At 35.9% G+C, this 9656-nt stretch overlaps 1 protein-coding gene across 4 annotated transcripts in view; it reads left to right on the forward strand.

Annotated features, from left to right (window-relative positions):
- LOC126299438 (carnosine N-methyltransferase-like) overlaps positions 1 to 8846 on the forward strand; it is a 686336-nt gene extending 677490 nt beyond the window's left edge. For all 4 annotated transcript variants that reach the window (XM_049991346.1, XM_049991345.1, XM_049991343.1 and 1 more), the window contains exon 9: positions 6067 to 8846. In XM_049991346.1, the coding sequence (XP_049847303.1) occupies positions 6067 to 6375 (309 nt within the window). In that variant the 3' untranslated portion in view covers positions 6376 to 8846. The remainder of the gene's footprint in view (positions 1 to 6066) is intronic.
- The last annotated feature ends 810 nt before the right edge of the window (positions 8847 to 9656 follow it).

A 9656-nucleotide genomic window follows, 5' to 3' on the forward strand; every position in this document is an offset into this window, starting at 1 on the left:
ACACGGAGTATCCCAAGGTTCCATACTATCTCCAATCCTATTTTTACTAAATGTAAGTTATTTAGCTGTAGACAATAGTAACAGAAAAATGTATAAATTTGCAGATGACTCAAGCATCTTAATTGCAGGAAGTACCAAATAAACCTTTGAAAATAGCATTAAAGCCATCACTAAGAATACAATACACTACTTAGATGCAAACAGTTTAATTGTAAATCTGGACCAAACTGTTGCAATGGGTATATTCACCAACCAGAATAGGACATCAACTTATCCTCATATTGAAAAAAATGACCAAATAATTGAAAAAAAGTACAAAATTTCTAGGTTTGTGGATACAGCAGAACATGAAATGTGGATATGTTTGTAGACTAAATAAACAGTAAACTGAGCAAAACAAATTTCATAGTACAAATAATAGGGAACTGTATGCCATATGATAATCTCAGAACTGCATATTTTGGTTATGTTCACTTGGTATTGAAATGTGGTGTAATATTTTGGGGATACTGTAGAGCAATTTTGAAATCATTTCGCTCACAGAAAAAAATTGTTAGACTAATGGAAGGGATAGACCATGTATGCTGAAAAATGTTGTTGTTATAAAAGAAAAATTAAACAGTAACATTCAGTGCATTGCCCATAATGAACTTATACACAGCTACCACACATGATAAATAAATAAATGATGTAAACCCAAAACAGATAATTGTAGTATTTTTACAGGAAAGCATACTCCATCCTGACATCAAACTGTATAATGCATTACCCAGATCCACAAAAACAGTAATGGACAAGAACAATTTCAAATCAACTATGAAGGATTACTTACTTAGTGTAGCACCCCTTCCATAGCTACAGTAAGGGAGTATCTAGTGAACAAAACTGTAGCACCAATGATAATTGTAAAGTGTATAGAGTAATAAAATATTGTGTAATATTGCTTTTGGTAAAAGTTATGCATGTAAAAATATCAAGGAATATCTTCTGTAAACTGCGCAGTCCTAGATTAACAGAGTAAATAAATTAATAAACAAAGTTATCTTTATTTGCCAATGATGAAATGAATTTGGGTGTCTGAGGATAGGTAGTTATGTGCTGGATTGAAAGGTCTATGGTTTAGTCCCAGACTAATTGTAGGACCTTTTATCACTTATTACTTTCTTCTCCTTTGTCATTGTTTGTTAATGTGCAAAATGATATGTTGCACTGTGGTTCTGAGCACACGTCAAACTATAGGTTCACTTATATCTGTGTGGATAAGGCTGTTAAAAGATCTGAGGAAGGCAAGGATACGCCACCTCCGAAAGGGCAACACTTAGTAAATTACTATGGTGATCAAACCAACATTTGGATTAATGACATCTCCACCAAAGCAGACAATCAAATGTATATTTTTAATGCTCACTCCATTGATAGTTTCTTTAGCAATAAATAACAATGATTTTAATACCTGCAAACTATTGAAACTTTCATCCACATAAAAACCTGCTTAAATAACAATGATTTTAATACCTGCAAACTATTGAAACTTTCATGCACATAGAAACCTGCAGAAATCCGTGACCAGTGAGTGATCTTTAATACGTGTGTTCGTTATGCTCACCAAACAGCTGAAAGCCCAGTGTGACACATTGCCATGGTTGCCTACAGCTTGTGTCCAAAGTCAAATTGGTCATGCCACCTACTTTCCAATGCCAGATTTTTTTTTTTTTTTGATTTATCAGCTGCTGGATGATTAGTTATAAAAATAATTACGACAATGCTAAATATGCAAGTCAGTTTGGAATTATCAGGAGCTGGCTCAGTAGTTGTGTCCTGACAGAGTCCAGAGGATGTCAGGTTTGATCCCAGGTTATGTCTCAGTGGTCCCCCTCCACACTGCCCCCCCCCCCCCCCCATTAGACGTGCAGATTACAATATAGCTATCAGTGCAGCAGATGAGGATACTGAAATGGATAACACTGTTCTCGTTTGGAGAAAAGTTTATGAAGAAATTACAGAACCAACAGAAAGTGAAGGTAGCCTGAGTCACAGTACAATGAGGACAGCATTTACAGACAATGTATTTACATAAAAATTACAAAATTGGAATACATTTACAAAGTGTCACCTTAAAAGCCTGATTTTTTCATTTCTTTTAGTTCCAGTTCTTTAATTTCCCTATCTCCTTTTAGTGATAATGCACTGTGCTTTTATTTTATGTTTGTGCTTCTTTTGTAAAATTGTTATTTGACATCAAGAACATTTTTAATGCTATTCTGGCATTTTCGTTTCGATAGCAGACTCATGGATTGCGTGTTTGCCTGTAATTAGAGATTATTTGTAGTTCAAAATATGTGAATATAGCTTTCACAGTTAACATACACTATTGTTCTTAGTAGCTCCACAGAAACAGTCTCTCCTCCTTAATTCTCATTGTCATCAATGAGGAAAAAAATATTTTTATTTGAAGTTAGAGTTGTTTCATCATTTACTGATATTAATGGATTTCAGCCTTCAGGCTTCTTTAAATCTGCATCAGAACACGAAATCAGCTAGAATATAATGAATAATATTGTAAACTACGTTTTATGCAACAAATTCTTTAAAAAAATTATCTGATTGTATTAAAATATATAAAAACTGTCGCATGTAACTTAGGGATAAAAATATGCACTGCCATTATACTGGTTGGAAATATAAATTAATTGTGGCTTCAGGGCTGCACTTACATTCTTTGTGCTTTTCGTAACAGTAGTCCTGCTAAAATTACCTCCTCCAGTTTTATGCATTTCGCCCTTGAAAAGTTTCGATACTGTCTTTCCTCCAGTTTACACGGCATATGTAATTACGTAAAGATGAAATGTAATAACTGTAATGTATGGTTAAAATTATGTCTTATCACATGTGAATGCTTCTTGGTCATTTTCTTACTAATGTGATAACACATTTTCAAACTTTTCATCATGATTTGAGATTTGTCCCTATGTTCTGTGAACTAAAGTCAACAGCAACTCTTTCCAAACCTTTGCTTTGCTAGCCATAGCAACTTATCAGGTTTTTTCTTCTGTTGTGTCTTCCACTGACTCGGTATGATCACAAGCAATAAATCTTTCTAAGTTTGGGAGAAGTTTGGAGGTCACACCTCCTTCTGTTTAATTTCCTACATCTTTACAACACGACACATTCGATAATAACATTATGTATCGATGATGTACGATTAATATCTGCCATTGAAGCTCAATAATTGTGTTGACAGCTGATTTTTAGTGGTATTGCCAAGTGTATTCCGTGCTAATTTAGATCAACATTCAACCTCATTCAGTGGATCTAGGTTTAGTGTTACACATTACAGCAGTTTCCTGAACAGAGTTCACATTCTGAGCTAAAATCAAAATTGGTTTCCAGTCACTGACATTTATAAAGTCGACCCAGAAAGTAGTAGATGAGTTTTGCTATTTGGGTAAAAGAATGGTTGTCGATGTCAGAAGTAAAGAAGACATAATATGTAGACTGACAATAGCAAGAAAATCTTTCCGAGAAAAGAAAAGTATGCAAATATTGTATATCAGTTTAAGTGTTAGGGAGTCCTTCCTGAAAGTATTTGTTTGGATTGTACCCTTTTATGATTGTTAAACATGGATGATAAAACAGTACAGTAGTTCCAGGTAAATGCTAAAGATTACATGAGGAGATTAAGTAAGTAATGATGAGGTAATGTATCAAATTATGGACCAAAGAGTGTAGTAGGACACGATTTGAATAAATAAAACAATAGAAATCTGGAATGGACTGTAACAAAACTATGAAAAGGATAGTTGCTACTCACCATATAGCGGAGATGCTGACATGCACATACGCACAACAAAAAGACTGCCAGAAAGTGTGTGCCTATCAGCGATGCAGCATCTATGATATATGGTGGTAGCAACTATCCTTTTCACAAATTTGAATAAATAAAAAGATAGGTTCAAGGACACCAAGAAATAGGTAATGTGGCGATGGAGGAAAGGGAAGTGCGGAGGGGTTAAAATTTTATAGCAAGACCGAGGCTTGAATACAATGTAAGCAGGTGGAAATGAATATAGGGTGCAGTATTTATGATTATGTGGGAAGACTTGCACAGGATAAACTAATAGGGAGAGCTGCAACAAATTAGTTTCAGACCGATGACAACTATTACATTATGAAGATCAAAAATCTCCAGTGTAGAAATAATCATGGACTCAACAAGCAGTGATAATTTAAAACTCAGCACACAATGTACATGAAATCCAAAAGGGCAGTAGATACCTGTACTTGAGTTAATGCCATGTATCTCAAATTGTTGAATGCATTTGATACAATTCCTCACAGTAATCTAGTGAATTGCTGAATGTTGGACTGACGTTGTTACTATACTGAAGACTTTGTAGCAAATATAACTCTCAGTGGGGAGATATTGTTTGATGTGAAATGAGCTTCTGGAAAACATCAAGAGGATGTTATAGAACCATAGCTGTTCACAGTCTGTGTATAACTCATGTGGTGAATAATGTCGGCAGCTCGATGAGACTGTTACTGAAACACGTTAATATATGTTTGTGGCTGTTGCAACCCATAAAATTGCAGTTAACTACAGGAAGATCCGCAGAAGGGCAACAAGTGATCCAAGGACTGTCTGTTGACCCACAACAAAAACCTACGTATTATATTGCTCATAAATTGATGATAAAACCAATTATTGTTTGAATACACAGTTGACATTCAGGTGTATCATAACTAGTTGTATGTACCAGGAATTATTTAAAACTGAACAACAACAAAAAACTAGCTGCAGAATAAGCAGTTGCCATACTTAAGGTCCAGTGGAATAATCTTAATTAAATAAAATTCTTTAAGGAAGAAGGTATCATACGAAACCCTCGTTCAACAAAGTCTCGCGTATTGCTTGTCAGTGTGAGACCTTCATCAGGTGAGGTTAATAGGGGAAATAACATTATTTAAAGAAAAGCTGCCTGCTTCATCATGAATACACTAAGATAGTGAAAGAGTGTCAGGGATATGCTCATTTATCTCAATTTTCAGACACTGCAACGTATATATACAATCACAAGAGGCCTAATGTTAAAATTATGAGTGCACACATTCCAAGAATAGTCAGGCAACATATTATTTCTTTCAACACATATCATACATCCACATTGTAGAAATTGGGTGTGCACAGAGGCTTACTGACATTTATTCATCCCAAATACCATTTGAAAATAGAAGAGAAGTTAGATACACACTTTATGGTGACTTATGGACAATTAGTATAGATGTTGAGAAATTAACAAAATTAGTATATTAATGTGATTTTTGTCATCCCATATATGTTTAATTTAATTTGTTGTATGTTCTATAGATAAAATGCATGTTAAGTTTTTATGGTGTGGAACATCTCAGTTTTTTTAAAAAAAGTCAGTTTATCAGAAACAACTTTTGAGTGCTTCTCTGCCTACATGCTGACCATTTATGTGGGGTAGTGTTGTGTAGTGTAGTGTAGTGTAGTGTTGTGTAGTGTTATCATGAGTCATTGTAGTCATTTGCTGGTAAATGCACACTATTGCATGTTGTAAGGATTTTGTAAATGCAACTGATACAGAGCAATCTGTGATTCAGACAAGATGAGAAGAACATTTTAAATGAGTGGAAACAAGTAGAAGAGCAGCATTGCTATACAGCTGTTGCCTTTACAGTGGGAGTTAGAATTAAATCCATCCATTCTATCAGTACATTCTCCCATTTTGATACTTCTTTCTTTTTTCATAGAAAATCAATATATTACAAACTGCACTGTCACCGTTTTCAGCTGCGGGTTATTTTGTTCACTTAACTAATCATCATATCAAATATTAAAATAAGTAATACATTTCATGCCAGAGCATTAAAAGATGTCTTTTAATCATTGATGCCTTCTAAGGTCTTAGCACTGTGTAAGAAAGTTGACTATATTCCTCTGACTTAAGCTTGCAACTCCAGCCTGTATCTAGTGTAAGGTAATAACATTATCTCTTAGTTTGACTGTCTGTGGTATTATATTCTGTTCTGTTTTCTTTGCAGACTGTAAGATATAATGTGGAGAGTACTTACGCACACAACACAGAATCTTTGTTGCAGTATAAATACAAGAGTATATTTTTTGTCTGCACTAAACCTGTACCAGTACATCAGATGGAAGCACACACTGTGGTTGAAGAAAATGTGGAAAATGCTGCTGGAACAAGTTCTTCCCAAAGTGAAAATCCTTCATGCACAAACCCGACAGCTTCATCTGAATCACACACTAAGAAGAGAAAGTCGAAACCAAATTCTGAAGAAACACAAGATAATTCAGATTCACCTACGACTGATGTACAAAGTGATAAATAGCAACATGATTCTGACGTAAATACAACTGACTGAAAAGAAAAAGGAAATAGAATGTAAACCCTGGGGCAACATTAATCCTCACATTCCTTGAATCATTGTATTTCTGAAGCTACCACTAAACAGAAGTTTCCTTCACATCATTAACTGGGTGTGCACATTTTCCCACATATTATGCCACGTGGGAAATTTTATTTTATATACATATTATATTTGATCACTTCATATAAACAGTCTATTTGCATTTCTTCCTTTTGTCAGTATCATTAACTCTGCCATACAGCACAATTTCTCCATCTTCTGTTCCTTGCATCATCATAAATTTTTCCCTCTAAAGGCTTTATTCTCTGTAATTCTAATTTCTGTGTAATTTTTATCTCTGGTATTAAGACACTCCTTTTCTCTCTTACTTCTTTTAGGAATTCATTGCATTTTAGTCCTTGAACTGAACTGATTAACTGCTAAGTATCATGTTCACATAATCAGTTCCAAACTGTCAATAACCTTCATAATGTAAAATTAATTGTCCTTTATTTATCTTCTCTCCCACCTGAAAAAGTAAGTTGAAGGCTAGTGATATTTATTTTGTCATGGTCTCAAATCACCGACTTTCATATCAGATAAGAGAAGATGTATTTCCCTTAGATTTTTATTTATCTCTTCTGCTGTCATAAGCACTAGTCTCTGTATGACTAGCAATTCGTGGTTCTTCTGTATGTACCAGTGCAAAGCTTTCTGTGATGACAATTTCATTTTTAAAATAAAATAAAAAAAGCCAAAGTCCTTCATCCTTTGGAATATTAGGGGACTGTGTGTGTGTGTGTGTGTGTGTGTGTGTGTGTGTGTGTGTGTGTGAAGCACTCAGAAGTGGAGGTACAAAAATGAGTCAAATTTACAAAGCGCTTGGCAGTATGAGCCAATTTATCAGTAAATATATAAAGTTGTTGTCAGTATTATCCCATTTATCAGTATGACATTGCACCCACACTGGCCTGGATGCTTGCTCTGATTCAGTTGGGAAGGGTGTCATAAAGCCGTTGTATCTTGTTCTGAGGCAAGCTGGCCCACATCTGTCATAAATGGTCCTTGATATCCTTGGTACTAGTACCTGGAACGAATGGATGTCCAAATTGGCCCCATGCATGGTCTGTCAGGTACAGACCATGGGAATACTTCAATCATGATGCAGTCAGTTCATAGACATTCACATCATGTGTGGACGACATTGTCTTGTTGAAAAGTGGCATCACAATATTGTATGTCATGTGAAACATAGCACATGGGAATGCTGGATATCTGTGACATTCCATCATGCCACCATAGTTGTTTCAGTCACTATGAGCTATGACCTGAAGTCATACTCTATGGCTCCCCACATCATGGCATCAGAAGTGACAACACTGTGCTTCTCCAAAACATTGGAAGAGTAGGACCTCTTCCTAGGCCACAGCTGTATTTATTGATGATGGTCACACAGAGTGGTGCAGAACCACAATTCATCACCGAACAGAATACAACACTGACCATCAGCAGTCCATGCTTCCCAGGCACAGCACAACTCCAAACTTGGCCATTTGTGTTGTGGTGTTAATGGCAGCTTTTGCACATAATGGTAATTCCTTGGTCCAGCTGCTGCTAGTCTCCAACCAATAATGCAGAATGACACAAAGTGTTGCAGGGAGCTGATTACTTGTTCTTGAATGGCAGGCGCAGATGTGAAGGGGTTACAGTGTGTCTGATGCACAACACAGTGATCCTCCTTTGAGGTGGTCAGACATTGTCAGTTGAAATTTTGACAAGTATGCCTTCCCTCACATTCTCATGCAGTCCAGTATTGAGCCACTGCCACATCCAAATGCCTCACAAATCTGGAAATACCACGATTTGACCAGCAAGCCAAAACTTTCAAACTCTGTCAGGTGCTGATAACACTTTCTCAGAGGAGTACACAGTATCTCCATGTCCTTCACAGTGGTCATTCAACATCCGACACTGTTTCCACTTCCTGTATATCTTGCCAGGCCTTTCATTTTTCAGGCCTAGTAACAACACTAATCATGAACAACATTAATGCACTCTGGTGGCCCCCCACAGAGAACTGATACTCTTAATCATTTATCCTCCTGCCGATGGTATGTACTTATTCAAAGTGACATTGATTCCAACCCTGTCTCTGGGTGCTTCACTTTTTAATCATGTATTGTGTTTTTGCTACTGTTGGATGTTACCAGACACTTGAAGAAATGAAACAAATGATTAAGTAACATAAATTGAAATAAATGAAATGAATATAATATTTCCAGGCATACTGTTTAATTTATCATAAATTGCTGGGAAACACTTCTTATTGACAATTGTGTATTAAACAGTTGTATGATGATGTAAATATTCACAGATTTTTTCTTATTTTTTGTGAAGACCATCAGAAATGTAATGTGCCCTGTACCAAACTATAAAGCTATTATTGATCCATAGGTTGCAATACCATAGTGCTTTACTAGACACAGTCCTATTGGAGGTGGTATGCCCTTGCCTTTCTGTGGCCTGGTTACCCAGCTAGTTATTGGGGCCCTACAGTTAAATTTGGACTCATAATCATGGTGCAGCTCAGTATTTTTCACATTAAGGCAAAAGAAGTTGTAAGTGAATGATAAAAATCGTTACAGTGATTGGGGATTGAAACCACAACTTTTAGATATGTAATGTGGCACTCAACCGCTGAGCTGCATCTACCACAACACAAAAGAAACAAGTTTGTTTGCATTAATGGGGAATTAGTTGCCATGGTTTTTTAGTGTGCATCTGGTTCCTTTTCTACCTTGAAGTCCATCCTGACACTCATAGAAGATTTATGAAAATCAATTGACCCCGGTCATTTGTGAGCAGTTTACTACAGACATGTTCTTGCATTCCAGTGCCAAGTATGATGTCTGGCTCAGAAGATAACATTGTAGAAAGTGGATTTGACTCATTAAAATGTATAGACTCTGTTTGAGGTTGGAGAATGGTCAGTCAAGCTGTAATACACTGTGACAAATAGCTTTTTAGTGATGTCAAGGTAATATGCTTTTAATAGTGACTGTATGATTCACTTTCTTTACTAACTTGTGTATCAGTGAGTATGTGCTTTATTGTTAAATGATAATGTGTTGTGGACTAGGATCTTTACACAATATTCTCATAGAGGTCCAGTTCCCAGCTGAATTATGATGCAGACAGTCATAACTCGAGCAGTAAAGAAGGTGTTTACAAAAATGAAGGGACACCTCAAACGATATAAATGG

This window comes from Schistocerca gregaria, chromosome X (genome assembly GCF_023897955.1).
Source record: "Schistocerca gregaria isolate iqSchGreg1 chromosome X, iqSchGreg1.2, whole genome shotgun sequence".
NCBI lineage: Eukaryota > Metazoa > Arthropoda > Insecta > Orthoptera > Acrididae > Schistocerca > Schistocerca gregaria.